The sequence below is a fragment of the Chionomys nivalis genome, chromosome 6 (genome assembly GCF_950005125.1).
Source record: "Chionomys nivalis chromosome 6, mChiNiv1.1, whole genome shotgun sequence".
Taxonomy (NCBI): domain Eukaryota; kingdom Metazoa; phylum Chordata; class Mammalia; order Rodentia; family Cricetidae; genus Chionomys; species Chionomys nivalis.
The window spans coordinates 40,778,560-40,798,266 of NC_080091.1; the positions used below are offsets into that span (position 1 = coordinate 40,778,560).

The 19,707-nt window shown below is 46.8% G+C and overlaps 1 protein-coding gene across 1 annotated transcript; it reads right to left on the reverse strand.

Moving 5' to 3' along the window:
- Window positions 1–19,159: 19,159 nt before the first annotated feature.
- LOC130876255 (60S ribosomal protein L36a-like) lies at window positions 19,160–19,490 on the reverse strand. The gene has a single exon (XM_057772755.1). The coding sequence runs from the start codon at window positions 19,478–19,480 to the stop codon at window positions 19,160–19,162; it is 321 nt and encodes a 106-aa protein (XP_057628738.1). The 5' UTR covers window positions 19,481–19,490.
- Between the last annotated feature and the right edge of the window lie 217 nt (window positions 19,491–19,707).

Genomic DNA, 19,707 nt, shown 5'->3' on the forward strand with positions numbered 1-19,707 from the left:
TCTGTGCCATAGTGCTTTCCCTCCTCCCCTGGGAACCAAGGACCTAACAGCTACACTTGCACGTACTCAGTTCCTGAACAATTACCCATATACGTATGTTTTAGTTCGGTTCCCTGGGAAACGGGGTCAAAATGACCTCTTACCTCACCTGATCTGGCAACAGCTCTCCTGTCAATTGTTGGTAATAGCCCTTTCAAATAAGCCAATCAAAATAGTCAAAGAACAACCCTCCTTGCTTCTGTGGCCCCTTTAAAAGTAGTCTGTGCCATCTATTCGGGGTCCCTCGGCTTCCTGAATGCTGGGGGACCCTGTCATGACAGAATTAATAAAATCCTCATGCTTTTACATCAGCTATGGTGTATAAAGTGGTCTCTGGGGGCGACTCCTCCTCGGTGTTTGGACACTAGAGTCCAACAAGTCTCCTAAATATCACCTTCAATGCAGCCCTCCCTAGTCATCAGTTCATTTTTCCAGTTGTCCCAACCTGCCCATATCTCCAAAGTATTTATTGCAGTAAAATATCAAGAGAACTAGCTGGGTGCTTACGACGCCTGTCTTTAATCTCAGCACTGGGGAGGCAGAGGCAGGAGGATCTTTGTGAGTTCAAGGCCAGCCTGGGCTACAGAGCAAGTTCCAGGATGGGCTCCAAAACTACACAAATAAACTGTTTTGAAAAACTAAAATTAAACTTTTTTTTTTTTTTTTTGCTTTTTCGAGACAGGGTTTCTCTGTGGTTTTTGAGCCTGTCCTGGAACTAGCTCTTGTAGACCAGGTTGGTCTCGAACTCACAGAGATCCGCCTGCCTCTGCCTCCCAAGTGCTGGGATTAAAGGCATGCACCACCACCGCCCGGCAACTAAAATTAAACTAAACTAAAATTAAATTAAGAAAACTGGCTGGGCAATGGTGGCACACGCCTTTAATCCCAGCACTCAGGAGGCAGAGGCAGGAGGATCTCTGTGAGCCTCTGAATGCTGGAATATTTAAACTGTGCTCCACCAGCCCAGATTAGGGTGTGATTCCTTAGGATCCATCCACTTTGTGTTTCTGAAGGGCCCAGCCCCTCACCCAGCTCCCCTCCATGCCCCCTTTGGCAGCCATGACACGCTGAAGAAAAGACCCAACAAGATGACCCCAACCTTGCCTGACCTTGCTTTAATTACCGGGAAGAAATTGCCAGGTATCCTCCTTGTATTAAGGAATCAATCAGAAGTTAGCCGGCGGGCTCTGGATATGTTTTATGATAATAATGGGCTGCGGTACACAGCAACGGTCTCTGAACAGCCTCCAGATATGGCAACCTTTCTGCAATAAATGTCCTGCCCTTCTGCAGCTAGGGGTCTCTCCTACTCACCTGCTGTGTCAGACAGACAGAGGACCAGAGTTAACTCATAATTAAAACAACTCTTTGATTTTGCATTAGATCTGGTCTCTTGGAGGTTTTGGGGGTGCACACTCTGGGCGCATTTTAAGACAAGTTCTCTCATTGGCCTGGAATTTATAAAGTAGGGTAGCTGGACTAGACAATGGGCTCAGGGTCTGTCTCTGCCTAGTCAGTACTCCTGGACTCCTACCGCACGGCCCAGCTTTGTAAACTCAGGGTCTTGGGATCAAACTCCAGCCTTCACACACTAGGAGGCAATCGTTTTACTGCTGGAGCCATCTCCCCAGCTCCATCCAGATGTTTCTTTCCTAACATTGTTGCTAACAGGAGAAGTAAGTAGAATCAAGCTTATGGATTTTAAATCCAATCAGTTTGCTAAACTCCTAATGAATTTTCACCTCTTCCCCAACACACACATCTCTTCCCACAATGCAAAGCTTTATTCCTCCCTAGAAGCTGAAGGAGCTAAAGAGCAGGCTTCCTGGTGCTTCCCGCCGCTATGGCGTCACCTCTGGTTTCTGCCGGTGCTCCGCTCTGTCCATCCTTTCAGCTGACTCTACCTCTTCTTTTCCTGTACTGCACCCTCGTTTTGTTCTGCACCTGGGGCTTTAGGTAACTGCCGTGCTGAGCGCCAGGGTGGATTCCCGGCCAGCCAAGTTTGAGGAGCAGAGAGAGCCAGCTGCATCACCTTGTCTACAACCTTGGCTCTTAATCTCTCCTTTTAATCTTCTGTGAATTCCTTAGGGTCTTTTGCTGCTCCAGCCACACAGGCTTTGAACAAAGGGTTTTTGTTGCTTTCTTTACAGGCTCTCCCCGACTCCTTCCCTGAGCTGTGTGCCATGTCCGTCGGGGCTGACAGTGGGCAGCAGGGGACTCATGGGCATCTTTGCTTGTCAATCTCACCCCGTGAGCTTTCAGCGTTTTCTCATTTACTTGTGATTATTGGCTGTGCCTTTGCCAGATAGACTTTTTCAGAGGGACAGTGAATCTTTGTTCTTTCTAACACTTCTTATGAATAAAAACTGAATTTTATCCAATACTCTCTTGTATCTACTGAGATGGCCTCATGAGCTGACTGTGAGAGTCCCTATAGCTTTGGTAGAGCACAATCAACCTGGGAAGGGACAAGGACAAAGACAGAGATAGACCTCCTCTGGCACCTCTCTAAAAGGCAGAGTCCAGAGACCTGCCCCCAGACTCCCTGGGCAAGAAGAGTAAGCCAGGCCCCTCTTCTCACCATTAGAACCTTCTGGCTCTTTCCACATTCTAGTTGTGTTTCTTTCCATTTTTTCAATATTTTTCACGTGTATGGGTGTTTTGGCTACATGCTTGTCTGTGCACCACTGAGCCCGTAGAGGTCAGAGAGGCTGTTGAATCTACTGGAACTTGAATTACAAGGCTAACCACCATGTTGCTGCTGGGAATCAAATCCAGGCCTTCTAGAAAAGCAATCAGTGCTCCTAACAAATGCTCCATCTCTCCAGCCCCCAGCCCCCTACCTGTGTTTCTTTAAGCTTCTGAAACTCGGGCTGGGCAGTGGTGGTGCACGCCTTTAATCCCAGCACTGCGAGGCAAAGGCAGGCGGATCTCTGTGAGTTCGAGGCCAGCCTGGTCTACAAGAGCTAGTTCCAGGACAGGCTCCAAAGCTACAGAGAAATCCTGTCGCGGAAAAAAAAAAAAAGCTTCTGAATCTATTTGGTGTTTATCAATCCCAGGACTGAGTGTGGTCTGAGCCTGTGCTCTGTACTGCTTTCTGACGTAAAGCAAAGGCAGCTGGGTGTGGGCATTAGGCGTGATTCAAGAAACCCTGATCTGGAATCTGTCCCCCTCCGGGCCTTCCATCCCTTCTGGTGCTTTGGGACTGCAGTGAGCCCTGTCCTCTCCTGAGTGTCTACTCTGGAAATGAGCTGGAAACTGTTGTCCTTGGAGAGACACGGAGTGCAAGTCCACTCTCTGGGCCCTGGTGGGTAGGGGTCCAACCTCCTACCCACACCAGGACCCTTTACCCAGAGTCTCAGACCCCAAGCTCCTCCGGCTTTGCAGTGTACCATCACCGGAGAGAAAGCGTTGGCTCTGAGGTCATCCAGCTGGCCTGGCAGAGCCAGTCTGGGGGCAGGGTTGATGCCTGGTTCTTCTCAGGTCTGTGACTCTAGAGTTGCCGGTGTCCTGAAGGTATAACGGTGCTAGGGTTCCATGCAAGAGAGCCCCCAGTTCTTCAGTTCCCATGTCTGAGTATCATAGAGAGAGATGGGGTCAAAGAGTTTAGTTGGGTTGGGGAGGGATGCCATTGGTTACAACCGGGGTGGTGCACCAGCTGCTTCGGGTCTTTGTTCACAGCCACGTTACTGGTGATCTGGGTCTGAGCCTCTGTTTCCAGAATTTTGTGCTCTTATTCAAAGACTTGAAACAGGACTGGAGAGATGGCTCAGAGGTTAAGAGCACTGGCTGCTCTTCCAGAGCTCCTGAGTTCAATTCCCAGCAACCATCTATAATGAGATCTGGTGCCCTCTTCTGGCCTGCAGGCGCACATGCAGGCAGAACACTGTATACAAAATGAATGAATAAATAAATATTTAAAAAAAAACAAAGACTTGAAACAAAAGCTCATAGAGACTACAGAATAACAAGGAAACTATAGTCACAACAAAACAATACATATCAGAAAGAAATCATATACACATTCACTGTGCGTGTGTGTGCATGTACACACACACACACACACACACACGTATGCACACATGCACATATCAACACCCCAAATGAAAATTCAAAAGGAAAAGCTTAGTGAGTCCTAGGTAAAGTCCTAGGTTGTCAAGTGCATCTCCTACCTTGGCAGTGCCTACCCTACTATTCTTTGGGCAGTTCTGTCCCAGGCTTACCTATCTAGGCATTGTGTGTGTGTTGATGTGTATTCGGGGAAGGTTCAGTTGTTATGCTCGGGCTGGAGAGCTGACTCGCGATGAAGAGAGCAGAGCATGCCACTCTTGCAGCAGACAGAAACCTAATTCCCAGCCCCTGTAACTAACTCCAGCTCCCGGGAATCTGACGCCTCCTCTGGTCTCTTCAGTCATTGCACACACGGCACACAACACAGACAGACACACAGATAAAAATAAATTACAACTTAAGAAAGAATTATTTCTGTCAAGAGGGACTAGGCCACGTGAGAGAGAGAGAGTACTCGAGGCCACTGATTACTGTTTTAGGGCTTCCTTTTATGGGGTTCAGGAGAGGAGGAGTTTGGTTGCTAAGGGGTTCAGGGTGGGCAGTTCTCTGTTTGATTCTGCTCCCTGCGCATATCCTTTCCTTCAGTTCATCTGACTCTAGGCATACACAAGATGGTAAACAGGGACTTTTCCTAAAAGTTACTTCGAAGACACAGTTTGTCCTTCTGCTGCACGTGTGCTCAAAACTAGTTCAGGCCAGATCGGCCCTGATACATTTCTACTGGACATGTTGGGAATATGTTTATGGAAATTGCCCAAGTTTGATGGTTATTAGGAAATAGAAAAACTTTTCCCATTGTTTGTGGTGGTGTTGTTTCCCTGGCTGTCCTGGAACTTGCTCTGTAGACCAGGCTGGCCACAAACTCACAGAAATTCGCCTGCCTCTGCCTCCTGAGTGCTGGGACTAAAGGTGTGTGCCACCACTGCCTAGCACTTTCCCATTGTTTAGAGAGGGGTGTGCATGTAGCTTGATGCTGTGCACTGTTAGAAGAGGGGTGTGTGCGTAGTACTTGTAGGTAATGTCCTAGGTGCCAAGTGCATCTCCTACCTTGGCGGTGCCTACCCTCCCATGCCTTGGGCAGCCCTTTCACTCTGTCCCAGGCTCACCCATCTAGGCTTTGCGTAGATGTGTTGATGTGTGTTGGGGGAGGTTCAGTTGTTACTCCTAGCCCCACCTTCTCCTCCATTAGTCACTCCTGTCTGCAGTGCTCGAGCTCTGCTGTAAACTGGCCATCTGGTGTCCTCCATTTGTCCATGTTGTTATCCTCTAATTTTTGGCAGTCATTAAGGAGCCCTGTTGGCTAAATGTGTCCCACCTCCTTCTGTGTTTTGCTGTCTTGTTACTGTTTCTCGTATCATTGGACTGTGCAACACTTTTATCCAATTTCTGTTTTGCTCTTTTATTTCACATTTCCTTTTTATTTCTATCTTTTTTTTTTTTTTTTTTCTGGTGCTGGAGATCAAGCTCGGGGCCTCATGTAAGCTGGCCAGGTGTTCTTCACCAGGCTATCTCAGCAGCCTACATCCCTACTTTTGATCATTTTTATTTTCGGTGTGTAATTAATTACATTTAACGATTGCTGCCAGCCCTTTCTAAACTTCCCACCATGCTCTGGGCAGTAGGAGGGCGCCTCTTCAGGAACATGCATGTACACTGGGGCTTGCATTCTTGCACGTCCTCAAACATGAAACCCTCACAGCAACCTCTGTGCCTGAGGACAACCGAACAGGAGAGACAGGCAAAGCCCTCACCTTTTCCCTGTGAGGACTGTGCTGAGTTTCTGGGCCTGAAACAACAGAACTCTCTCCCCTCACTCTTCTGGAGGCTACAGCTCCACCACCAAATACCAGCAGGACTGTGTTCTCTAGTTGGGGGTGCTGAATGCTGTATGCGTTCCTTCTGGGTCCTATTGCTTATCAACTCTGACCTACTTTGTTGTTACATGCTGTCTCCCCATATCTGTGGCTCTTCCCCTTTTGTTTATAAAGACAACAGGTGTAGGGGACTAGGACTCACAATATGGAGAATGATTGTGTCTTAATTTGATTATGTCTTCAGTGACCCCCACTTCTAAATAAGGTCACATTCACAGGGCCAGAGGTTAGGACTCTGAAGTCTCCAAAAAGCTGATGGGATCCCACAATGACAATTTCACCAGGACTATGATAACACCCCTAAGTTGAAAACCACCACTTAATATGTTTTGGACTACAAACTGCTCAGGACCATTTTGAGGTGGCTAGCTGAGATGATCCAGCCTCACAGACTGCTCTAGCCAGGACCTGGGACAAGCCCTGCAGTTTCCTATTATGCAGAGACTGGACAACAAATGATACCGCTACCTCTCCCAGGATTTGACAATCAACCCCAATTCTTCTTTTCAGGATCCCCTAAAGATGTCACCACCCCCCAGATGCCCACATTCCCAAGAGGTAGGCTGGGTGGTTTTTGGTCTTTCATTGGGTTATGGATATTTGTCTTTGTTTAGCCGGGTGGTTACAAGTTGTCATTGGTAATGGTCAGAAAAAAAATTGAACAAAGAAGATTAGATTCAGGATTCTTGTTTTGAAAAGAAAAACAGGGGATCTAGATATGATAGGATAAAAGGGTAGATTATTGAATCTCTTACTTGTTTTAAATATTTTACATTGATATGGACCTTTGTTTATTGATACAAATTTGAGATTAATTTTGTGAGAACATACTGTACACACAGTTCTAATCTTCTTCAAAGTATGGTACCTATACAGCTCACTTAACAATATAATATAAATTTCTGACTCTTGAAAGTTATTATTACCAACTAATTAGGCTATAAAGAAATGTCAGTTAGTAGTTAGTCTTTACAATCAAACTTGTAGTCATATTAGGTATGTTTTCAAGGTAAAACAGATGTATATTAGATAGGTCATTTTCAAACATTTCATAGATATACAGAAGATGGCATTTAAAATGTTTTAACAACACAGCTTCTTCTTCTTTTTTACAACATAGCTTCTTTTCTTTCTTTTTTTCTTTCCTTTTCTTTTTTTATGACAATGAGACATGTCTACTCCTGGCAGTACCAATCTACTTCAGAGAAGATGATGGGCATTGAAGAAACTCCATATGGAGTTTACCTTCTGTGTGGCAAAAGTAGCCATGGGGCAAGAAAGTGCTCTTGCCTCAACTTCTGACAGTATGCTGTCCAAATTGGACAAGCAGGACACAAAAGAGAAGACTGCCAAACTTTGCCAAGACAAGATAGGACAGCCCTTGAGAATAATATCTTGATTCACAGAAGAGTCTGTCAGATATGCTAGGCCTGTAGACCCCAGATGGATGCCCCAGTGTTGCAGAGGAACTTGGGTGACTGTCCAGGCAGGCAGCTGTTTCCATAATTTCTCACATTTTTTTTGGAAGTTGCTTGCTTGCACTTCCTGCTTACTCAGGTAATATTATTTCCTTCTTGGGTCTCTGATGGAGTTGAAGACTTTATAGTTATAGTTTTCCTTGTTACCAGATTCATAAAAGAAATTCACTAAAGTTGAGAAACATTAAAAGATAGTTTTGGAAGCACAAATTAAAATAGAAAGTGAATTAGGTACAACCTTTTGGACTCATCAAGATAGGGTAGGTAAGGAATATTTTCTGTGGATTTGTTATTTGCTAATGGACTAGATATTGTTGATGCATTTATTGCTTGTATATATTGTATATAGTTTTTCTTATAACCTTTTTAAAATTTTAGACAATAAAGAGGAAATGTGGTAATGTCTTGTTTGTATTCTAACAAAGCTTGCCTGATGACCAGAGGGCAGAACTAGCCACTAGTTAACCATAGAGGTCTGGAGGTCTGTACAGACAGAAAGTGATGTGGCTGGGTGGAGACAGGACTATAACATGGGCGGAGACAGGACTATAACGTAGGAAGAGACATGAGGTAGGCCCTTTTTTGGCGAAGAGTTAGCAAGGCAAGAGTTGGCTGTAGCTTGCTCCTTTCTCTCACAGATCTTTCAGCATTTGCCCTGATATCTGGATCTGGGTTTTTATTAATAAGATCAATTAGATGGGGGGTGGGGGGTGGAGAGATGGCTCAGAGGTTAAGAGCATTGGCTGCTCTTCCAGAGGCCCTGAATTCAATCCCAGTAACTACATAGTGGCTCACAGCTGTCTGTGATGCTATCTGATGCCAACTTCTGGCCAGCAGGCACACATGCAGACAGAACACTCAGTAGACCCATTAGAACTCAGCAAAGATGCTCTGAGGAAGAACTGTTTCAGGCAGGGCTCTGTTGTAGAATATTATTTTAAGGTGTGTTACTTTTGTTTATGCTCTGGAACACTTGTTTAATGAAGCAAAGCTGTTTTTGATTAAATAAAATTCATCTGCAGTCAGGAATCTGAGTCAGCAACTAGCTTACCGGAAGATGTAGGGAGAAGCCAGGAGGAGAGGGGTGTTTAAGAAGGGGCAGAAAGAAGCACAAGAACTTCTTGGGCTGGGCGGTGCTGGCACATGACTTTAATCCCAGCATTTGGGAGGCAGATGCAAGTGGATCTTGTGAGTTCCTTGCTACTCAGCCTCTCTGGGGAGCAGATTTTTTGTTTGTTTGTTTGTTTGTTTGTTTTTGTTTTTCAAGTCAGGGTTTCTCTGTGTAGCCTTGGTGCCTGTCCTGGAACTGAAACTGTCACCTAAGCTGGCCTTGAACTCACAGATATCTGCCTGCCTCTGCCTCCAGAGTGCTGGAATTAAAGGCTTAAAGGCGTGTGCCACCACCTCCTGGCTTAGAATTCTATCTCAACCTTTGAACTTGAGTTCTTTAGAGGGGCAGAGATTTAGGTAAGTTCATTTTGTAACTTTGAAAGAGTCAGTACCTAAGGAAACAATTTCTGCAGGTTGCAGTCTTGTGGCTAACGGCTGCTAGTGGTGGTGGAGTTGCAGTTGCTGACTAGGATAGCTGTAACTTAAAAGGCAGCAACCATTAAAAAAGAAAACATGGCGCTGGAGAGATGGCTCAGTGGTTAAAAGCATTGGCTGCTCTTCTAGAAGACCTGGATTCAATTCACAGCACCCACATGGCATCTTACAACTGTCTGTAACCCCAGTCCCAGGGGATCTGGCACAGACATACATGCAGGGAAAACACTAATGCAAATAAAATAGAAATAAAGATTTCCACAGATTCAACGCAATGCCCAGCAAAATCCCAGCAAAATTCTTCAAAGACCTCAAAAGAACGGTACTCAACTTCATATGGAAAAGCAAAAAAAAAAAAAAAAAAAAAAAAAACAACAACAACAAAAAACAGGATTGACAAAACAATCCTGTACAATAAAAGAACTTCTGGAGGCATTACAATTCCTGACTTTAAACTCTACTATAAAGCTATAGTACTGAAAACATCCTGGTATTGGCATAAGAACAGACAGGAGGACCAATGGAACAGAATAGAAGACCCGGATATCAATCTACACATCTTCAAACACCTGATTTTTGACAAAGAAGCAAAAAATATCAAATGGAAAAAGTAAAGCATATTTAACAAGTGATGCTGGCATAACTGGATATCAACACGTAGAAGAATGAAAATAGACCCATATCTATCAGCATGTACAAAGCTCAAGTACAGATGGATCAAAGATATCAACATAAAGCTAGCCACACTGAACCTTATAGAAGAGAAAGTGGGAAGTACACTTGAACGCATTGGCACAGGGAACCACTTCCTAAATAGAACCCAGCAGCCCAGACACTGAGAGAAACAATTAATAAATAGGACCTCCTGAAACTGAAAACCTTCTGAAAAGCAAAGGACACGGTCAACAAGACAACATGACAGCCTACAGAATGGGAAAAGATCTTCACTAACCCCACATCAGACAGAGGTCTGATCTCCAAAATATACAAAGAACTCAAGAAATTGGACACCAAAAGAACACATAATCCAAAAAAAAAAAAAAAAAAAATGGAGTACAGACCTAAACAGAGAACTCTCAACAGAGGAATCTAAAATGGCTGAACTTAAGGAAATGTTCAATATCCTTAGTCATCAGAGAAATGCAAATCAAAACAACTCTGAGATTCCACCTTACACCTGTAAGAATGGCCAAGATAAAAAACACTGATGACAACTTATGCTGGAGAGGTTGTGGGGAAAAGGGAACACTTCTGCATTGCTGGTCGGAATGCAACCTGGTACAACCTCTTTGGATGTCAGTGTGTCGATTTCTCAGAAAATTAGGAAACAACCTTCTTCAAGACCCAATAATACCACTTTTGGGTATATATCCAAAGGATGCTCACTTGTGCCACAAGGACACGTGCTCAACTATGTTCGTAGCAGCTTTGTTTGTCATAGCCAGAACCTGGAAACAACCTAAATGCCCCTCAATTGAAGGATGGATAAAAAAATGTGGTACATTTACACAATGGAGTACTACACAGCAGAAAAAAATAACGACAGCTTGAATTTTGCAGGAAAATGGATGGAACTAGAAAACATTATTTTGAGTGAGGTAACCCAGACCCAGAAAGAGAATGATCACATTTACTCACTCATAGGTGGTTTTTAAACATAAAGCAAAAAAGCCAGTCTACAAACCACAATCCCAGAGAGCTTAGACAACAATGAGGACACTAAGAGAGACTTACATAGATCTAATCTACATGGGAAGTAGAAAGTAGAAAAAGACAAGATCTCCTGAGTAAATTGGGAGCATGGAGACCTTGGGGGAGGGTTGAAGTGAGGAAAGGAGAGGCAGGGAGGGGAGCAGAGAAAAATGTAGAGCTCAATAAATATCAATTTAAAAAGCCCCTTTCCTCTTCCCTATATTTTCCCATCTTAGAAAAAAAAAAGGATTTCCATTTCCTTAAAAAGGAAAGAAGCACCAGGTCTCTAAAAGGGTCTCCTTTGGGTGAACTTACCAGGGAATTCTCAGGGGAGGTGTCCTCTGAAAGAGTCTCCTCAGGGATGATGTACTGAGGGAGGTCAAACTGGGAATTCTAGTCAGTTCCCCTTAGGCACATCTGTTCAGCAGGCCTCCTTAGAGAGGGTGTCACTGGGGAGGTCTGGGGGAAAGGGTAGTCTTAAGGTGGAGAGAGAGAGTTCTCCAGGGGTTTTCCTTGGGAAGGTGTTCTTTGTAGGAGAGTCTCCAGGAACTCTCTATAGTTAAATATTCTATATGGTTGTGTTTCCAGGAAGGTCCTCCTTAAGAAAGTGTACCAGGCTTTCTTTGGGGCCACCAACCAGGTCCCAAATCTTGAAACAGAGATTCATTAGTTATGAAGACTCCACCTGGCTCAGGTTTGTTTCTAGGTAGCTCTTTGAACTTAAATCAACCTGTTTCTCTTTATCTATGCTTAGTTTTGGGGCTTTTTACCCCCTTTCTCCTTCTTTTTCCAGAGCCTAAGATTCTCCTCCTACTTATTCTCTCTGCTCACCAGCCCTGCCTAGCTATTGGTCATCTGGTTTTTTATTAGACCAATCAGGTGCTTCGGGCAGGCAAGGTGAAACAAATGCAACACATCTTTACATAATTAAACAAATGTAGCACAAACAAATGTAACACCTCTTTGTCTAGTTAAAGTAATATTCCACAACAAGGAGGTTTGTCTCAAGCTTATAGTTTGGGGATGGGTCTCACTGGGGAGTATTTTCCAAGGCTCCTCATGGTGGGTCTTCTCAGAGAAGGTCTCTTATAGAGTTCTCTCTGGGGCTATCTCTCCAAGGAGAGTCTCTTTGGGGAGCCCTCCTAAGGGGAAGTATCCTCAGAGAGTGTCTTGGTTTCTTTTCCTTTCTTTCTTTCTTTCTTTCTTTCTTTCTTTCTTTCTTTCTTTCTTTCTTTTCTTTCTTTCGAAATGCAAAAGCAAGGTTTATTATTGTACACAGCACAGCAGTGAGAGGGGGCAGCCTACCCTTCTAGAGAGCACCATTTAAAGGCAAAAACCAGGAAAGTTATATTAGCAGGGTTTGGGGTAACAGTTCAATCCTGATTGGCTGACATTTGTCTAGGGGTGTCCCAGTGAAAAGCAATGGGGGTGTGTGCTGGCAGGTAATCCTATCTACAATGGTTGTAAGGTTAGGAATTTCCTTTGTGTGGTCTGTTCCTGGGTGGTGCCTGGGTAGTCTCAGTTTGTGGCTTGGTTTCTTTTTTCATTGCTTTGGCAAAAATGTCTGACAAAAACAATCTAAAAAGGGTTGATTTTGGCTCACAGTTTCTGAAGGGAAAGAGTGAGGAAGACCTGGTGGCAAGAGAGTGAGGTGGCTGGTAAAGCTGTGTTTTCAGTCAGCAAGCAGCCAGACTATGGAACCTCAGTGAATGCTCCTAGTGACTCACAGTGAGGCTCCATCTCCTAAAGGTTCCATGACACCCCGAAACAGCACCGTTAGCTGGGGATCCAGTGTTCAGACAGCTGAGTCCAGGACGACATTTCACATTCAAACGCCCTAAAGGGTCTCCCTCCGGAAGTCTGTCTGTGAACTGTCCGTGAACTATCAGCCCAGGAAGAGCTCCGCAGGGAGAGTCCCCTCAGACCAGTCCTTGGCAGGCCTCTCATTTTTTCACCCTTCTGCCTTTCTGTTCTGTTCTGAGTGATTTCTTCAGGTCGGTTAACTAGTTCTCGAGTTCTCTCTACAGCCGGCTTTTATCTTCGATTTCACCCATTTGAGTTTCTAATTTCAGCTTCTGCTCTCCCTCTAAATCTGCTCAGGAGTTTTGAACAGTCTGTATATTTAATATCTTTTTAGTTCTTTAAGCAAATCAAACAGACTAATTTTCTTATCTTGTACATACCATCTGTGGGTGTGGTTCTATAGTCTTATGTTGAGCTTTCTCCTTGTGGCTTTTCACAGTGAGCCCACCCCTTGAACTTACATCTGTGGGAATTTTAAGATCAGAGTCTCAAATATTTGTCTCTGAAAACTGCTGTCAAGGCTGTTCTCAGCTGAGATTTGTGGCTTGGTGTTTGGGGTCACTCAACAAGTATGAATAGCGCCCCACTCTGCAGACCCAGGCTTGCGGCCAGAACTCTCTAGAGTTTCTTTTTCCTTTTTCTTCTAGAGCTTTCAGAGCCAATGAGACGCGTTCCATTCCCGTGCCTCGGTGAGGGAGTTACTGCTTTTCTGTGTGCTTTGCTGGGATCTGATTTGCTCCAAGTCACTGTGCAGGAACTATTGAAATTGACCTAGAAAATTTAGAAAGCCCACAGTGAGAGTTAAGAGCCAGGTGGCTCGTTCAGCAGTGACGGCCAGCAGACTAGGAAACTGTAGTGGAATCAGAGGAGCATGAGGCCACTGGGATATACATGCCCAAAGAAGCCCGTTTAGCATCCCTCACACAGGCTAGACAGATGTCAAGTGTTCCTGTGTGGTGAGCTGATGTGGACATGGTGACTCTTACAAGTGCTGGCTCCCCAAATATCTAACTTGAACCCTATGTGAGCCAGACCCTCCAGAACTGGCCCTATTGATGCCATCAGGGTCATTGGAGAAGAGGTGTTTTAGTGTGAGGGGCACCCAGGGGCCCTGGCCACCAGGTGGTATGTATCCTTGATGGGTCAAAACATCTACATACACACTAGTGTATTCTACACACATGCACATGCTGTTTGCACCAGCACACACTCATCAATGTGCACATACAGGCACATGCACTTGTGTGTAATACATACACACATTATGTATACACACTTGTAGCTGGACGGGATGTTTGAATGCTTTTTTGTTTTGTTTTGCTTTTCATGCGCATTGATGTTTTGCTCCCGTGTATGTCTGAGTGAGGATGTAGATCCTTTGGAACTGGAGCCACAGTCAGTTCTGAGCTGCCATGTGGGCAGTGGCAATTGAATCCTGGTCCTTCTGGAGGAGCAGCCACTGCTCTTAACCCCCGAGGCATCTCTGCAGCCCCTTGAATGCCTGTTTTCTATGCTGTTCCTGATCTGTGTCTCACCGTCTTAGCACATTCGTGTATGTGTCTACATATATGAAGTCACTCCTCAGGAGCCTCAAGGTCCAGGACCCTCCACAGTGATCAAGAGTCACAAACCCAAGCCCTCTATAGAGATAGCGTCCTGTTTACATAAACCCACATCTTTTTCCCATGACTCTAAGCTGTCTCAATGGGGACCCAACGTGGCAGTCTGATTTTTAGAGTGCCTCAAGTGGGGGACAGTCTCAGATGTTTGGGGGTACAATTTATTTTTATAAAGTTTTAAATCTCAGCTGCCTGAATCCAGATGGGGAACCTGTGTCGGGGAGGACAGCTGTATTATGTATATGAAGCAAGGGTGGGAGGTTGCTCGCAGCCGACCTCTGCTCGTGTCTTGACTGTAATGTGCGAACCAATGACTGCTTAGGTATCTGAAGCTTTATAGTCCTTTAGGCCTGGTGCTGACCCTGGGGGCTGCTCCTCCAGCTCTAAGCTGCTATGGATTTGTGCTGTCCCCTGGGGACTCTCCCTGCTTTCTGGGATTTGCCTTCTCTGTTTGGCCAGGCTCTGGCCCTGAGGAAATAGTTGGCACCCTGAGCCTGGGAGGCCTAGGGGCAGAAGCACTGCAGCGAGGATTTGGGGAGGAGCCGGGGTGTACATGGGAGCAGTGCAGGCTTCTGGGGGTAGGGATCGTGCAGGGAGGAGGCTCCCTCCTGTCAAGGGTCTCTGTGTGCTCACCCCACCTGATCAAGGCCTAGGTCATAGCAGTCAGGGTTGGTAGCCTGAGTGATTCGTGTGTGTATGTGTGTGTGTGTGAGTGTGTGTGACCTCACCCTAGGAAGACAGGCAGCAGCCCAGGTTTGCCTGGCCCAAGGCTCTGCGCCCACGTGTGTTTCTTGGCTGCAGCTGCTTCCCACCTCTCCAGCATGTTCAGCATGCCAGCATGGTTGAGTGGGGTGCCCTTCCCTCTCCACCTGCTGTTCCCACTGCCTTCCTCTTCAGTGCTTTCACCGAAGAGCCGGGAAATGAAAACTCGCTACACCATCTGTCCTTGGCTGCGAAAACGTGGCGGACGTCAAGTGGCAGCATGTTTACGTCGTAGCGTGGGACTCTTCTGTTGAGTAACCTGGCAACTGAGCTCTCCCAGTGAGGGGATGTGGCAGCAGAGTGTGTGGTGCCCACTTGGTCCTGATGGGGAAGTATGGAGGGGAATCCAGGAGAGGAGGAAAAAAATGGGGAAGGGAGGTAAAACAGAAGGAAAGGTGTGGAGGGGAAGGGCAGTGAGGAGGGCAGGCTGGCGGCGAGATGAGGAGCAGAGACATGGGGGGCAGGTGAGACCAGGAGGGGAGACCAGGAGGGGAGGTGAAGGAGAGGGGAGGAAAAGAAGAGAGGGGAGGAGGGCAGTGGTCAGGAGAGTTGAGGAGAGGAGGTGAGAAGGGAAGGTGTTGGGAGAAAGATAAGGAGGGGAAGGTACGGAATAGTCATGGAGGGGAGGTGTGGTGGAAAGTTTGGGGAAGAGACAAAGGTGGGGGGAGGTGTCCACCCCGCATTGTCTATCCCTCCTAGTGGTGTGCTTTACCACTAAGCTCAGCTCCTGTGTGGGCAGCTTGGGAGAAATGAAGTCTACGCTAGTCAGTTTTGACTCGGTTGGATGCTCTGGAGGCTTGGGAGCCCAGAACAACCCTCGCGATGGTTCAGACCAAGTGGGCAGCTTGTCTGACTGACTGGCGCTCCTAGTCAGCTGGTGGCTCAGCTGGAGATAGTTGTTCTTCACGATTCTTTGTCTTTGGGCCCTGTGTCAGCTGGTGGGAAGAGGACAGCTTGGCTGGAGTCTCTCCCTGCAGGGACCAGCCTTAGCATCTTCACCCAGGGAGGTGTCCCAGGCTCTTCAGGAGCAAGGGAGAGCCAACCTGGGGGAAAAGGCATTTCTCATGCTTTTGTGGCACCATAGTTACCATTGTCAGTTAGAGTGGTTGCAGGCCGAGCATCCACCCAGGGTAGAAGAAGAGGCAACTTTATGCATGCTGCACACTATTGTGGAGCTACGCCCAGGCTCAAGGCTCCACTTTTTGTTTCCTGAAACACGCCCTTACATGCACCTCAGGACTTCCTGCCTCACACTCCCCAGCACTCCCAGTGTGCATCACCACATCCCATGGAGGAGCACAATCACCGAGTGGGCGTGGGGCCTGCCTGGCCACTTTTTCTATTCTGTCCATCAGTAAAGTACCTGATTGCATGCCGTCTCAGTCCTAGGCTCAGGGGCTGTGTAGTGCTATTGGACGACTTTCTCTCAGAGGCCACGTGACAAAGTCATGCCCCCCACACCCCAGAGCAGTGTTACCGGGAAGTAGAAGCTGTAAGAGGTAAATCTTCCGGAAGTTAGCTCACTGGATGCCCCTTGAAGAGGGTACTGGAGCCCAGTCCCCTTTCCTGGTTGTGATGGCTTATCTTGGAGTAGCCTTTGAGTGACTTTGTCCTTAGAGTCTACCAGACTGTGAGGGATCTGATTTAATCAATGTATTAATTCCTTGAGGGGGATTCATTGATACTATGGCAGTATTAGTGGGAGGTGGTGAGAGGGAGGAGGAGGATTTACCAGGAGGATGGAGGACTGCAGTGGCCATATTTTCCCCTGTCGCTGTAAGATGCCCTCTGCATACTCCTGCTGCCCTGATGACTCTGTGAGTTTTAAGTTGGTTATCTCAAGTAATTCTTTTCTTTTTAAAATCTCTCTCTCTCTCTCTCTCTCTCTCTCTCTCTCTCTCTCTCTCTCTCTTTGAATGTGTGTGCATGTGTGTGCAGCGTGCTTGCATATCACATACATGCACGTGGCGGTCAGAGGACAATCTGCATTGTCAGTCCTTGCTTTCCACCTTGTTTGAGGCGGAGTCTCTTCTTTGAAGCTGCATATGTTGGACTAACTGGTCCCTGGGCTCCCAGGAATTCTCCTGTTTGCCTCTCCTCTCATGGTAGGAAGGCTGGGACTATAAACATGTGCTATTGGCCTGGTTTTATGTATGTTCTAGGGATTCAAACTCACGTCTTCACAGGTGTGCGGCAAGTGCTTTACCTGCTGAGCCACCTTCCTAGCCCAGGTAATTCTTTCTAATGACAGAAAGCTGACCAACACAGAGGCCCAAGATAAGAAGGCCCTTGTGTCCAAAGGGTGTGTTTGGAGAGGAGACAGAATGCTCCGAGAGACCCACCTCTTTAGTGTTCTAGCTGTAGAAAGTATGTGGCCAAGTCCCCAATACTCAGTATGGCAGGCACATTGAACTCTCCCTTCCCTGAGATGCTCAGGACCCATCTGGCAGAGACTTGACTTGCAGATACCCAGTAGCCTTCCCTGAGATGCTCAGGACCCATCTGGTAGAGGCTTGACTTGCAGATACCCAGTAGCCTTGCTGAGCCTTCCTTGGAGCTGGCAGGGTCTAGGATGTTCCCCACCATAGAAGGCAGGGGTGACAGGCACTTCCAGAGTTCTGTCAGCTTGTCTGCCTGGACCCGAGAGCTGGGGGTTTCAGATGCTGGGGAGAAGGCCTCTTGCTGAATACACTAGAGGTGATTCTGGCTGAGGATACCAAAAGGCTCTGTTGGCCTCACTGCTTCTGTGGAGGACCTGAGCCCTGATTCCTTATTGGCAAAATCAAGGGCCAAACATGTAGGCCAAACCCTGCTCCAGGCCTGCAGCCTGTACCTGGTGAGAGTAAACATGACTGGATTCAGGCAAAGGAGTTGCTGGGCTGGGCTGTGGAACCACCCCTTTCCTTCTTTCTTCATGATTCACTCACTTCCCACTTGGGAAGTGCCCCCACACCTCCTTCCTGTCCTCTGTTTCCCAGTCCCTGCCTGGCTTCAGTCTCCTCTGGCTTTGGGTAAGGCAGCGCTAGACGCGATGCAGGCTGCTTCTGGTGGGCTCTAATTTCTGTCTCAGTGCTGCCCTCTTCTGGCAGAGGCCTCTGGTGTCCTGTTTGAGACCTCAGCTCTTTTCCCTCAGCAGGCCCAGTTGAAGGCTGTCTGCCAGACGGTGAGCTGGGTCTCGGGGTTACAGCCTCTTATCTGGATGCTCTGGGAGGGAGACTCTCTGGGAGGGAGACTCAGGCCCCGCTTGACTTATTCTTCCATCTCTGCCTTTCCCACGACAAATTCCTGATTCACACTGGGAGGGCAGGGAAGGTGCCAAAGTGTGAAATTGGACTATCTGGGATCGTGTCCCTGTTTTCTGACCCTTTAAACAAAATCCCAACAGGACTATTTTCTGGAGAAATCTCTGGGTGAAGCTGCAGGGTTGGGAAGCGTCCCATGGGGGCAGTCTCTCTAGTGTCTAGATTCCCCAGCGTCTCTGTCACCCCTTGAGACTCTCCAGACTTCTGGGCTCTCCAAATTTCTGGGCAGCTCTCCTGTTTGTCCTTGGGCTCAGAGATAGCTGTGAATGCTGTACTATCCGCTTTATTCTGCTGCCTTCGTTAAGAAAGTCCCAGGGCCTGTTCTTGCCACGACGTTGGCACTGCTGCCTTCCATGTTGTCCCAGCACCCCACCTCAGTGAGCCACTACCCCGTTTCTGGATCCAGTGCAGCCTCTGGAGGAAAGCAAACTGGGAAGGAAGGATTTATTTCACCTGACAGTTTTCAGGTCATAATCTGCCACTGAGGACATCAGGGCACTAACCTGGAGGCAGGAAATGAAGCAGGAGTCATGGAGAAATACTGCTTACGGTTTGCTCCTCATAGCTTGCTCAGCCTGCTTTTTAAAAAAATATTTATTGCCGGGCGGTGGTGGCGCACGCCTTTAATCCCAGCACTCGGGAGGCAGAGGCAGGCAGATTTCTGTGAGTTCGAGACCAGCCTGGTCTACAAGAGCTAGTTCCAGGACAGGCTCCAAAACCACAGAGAAATCCTGTCTCGAAAAACCAAAAAAAAAAAAAAAATTATTTGTTTATTATGTATACAATATTCTGTCTGTGTGTATGCCTGAAGGTCAGAAGAGGGCACCAGACCCCATTACAGATGGTTGTGAGCCACCATGTGGTTGCTGGGAATTGAACTCAGGACCTTTGCAAGAGCAGGCAATGTTCTTTTTTTTTTTTTTTTTTTTTTGAGTGAAAGCTCATGATTTTATTGTCTTCATAACAAGGTCAGCTTAGAACTGGATCACTTGGCCCTTTCTTTTCTTATCACCACCCAGTTCAAAATGCTTGCATCTCTTAATAGCCAGCATCCTCTTAGATCTGCAGTTGGGCTCCACACATTCCAGTCTCAGCACAATCTTCTTTGTAGTTTTTGCCTTTTTGCGGAAAATAGGCTTAGTCTGCCCACCATAGCCACTCTGTTTCCTTTCATAACGCCGCTTTCCCTGGGCATACAAAGAATCTTTGCCCTTCTTGTACTGGGTCACTTTGTGGGGTTGGTGCTTGCCACATTTCTTGCAGAATGTCCGGCGGGTCGTAGGAACGTTCACCATGTTGGCGGGTGCGATATCGGCACAGAAAGAAAGAGCGAGCAGGCAATGTTCTTAACCTCTGAGCCATCTCTCCAGCCCCAGCCTGCTTTCTTTTAGCACCCAGGGCCACCAGCCCAGGATAGTATCACCCATAGTGAGCTGGGCCCTTTCACACCAATTGTCAATCAAAAAAACACACCAAAGTCTTATCCACAGGCCAATCTGATTCAGATATTTTCTCAGTTGAG

Coding starts and splice junctions, on each gene's coding strand:
- LOC130876255 (XM_057772755.1), bottom strand. CDS start 19,480: ATGGTGAACGTTCCTACGACCCGCCGGACATTCTGCAAGAAATGTGGC.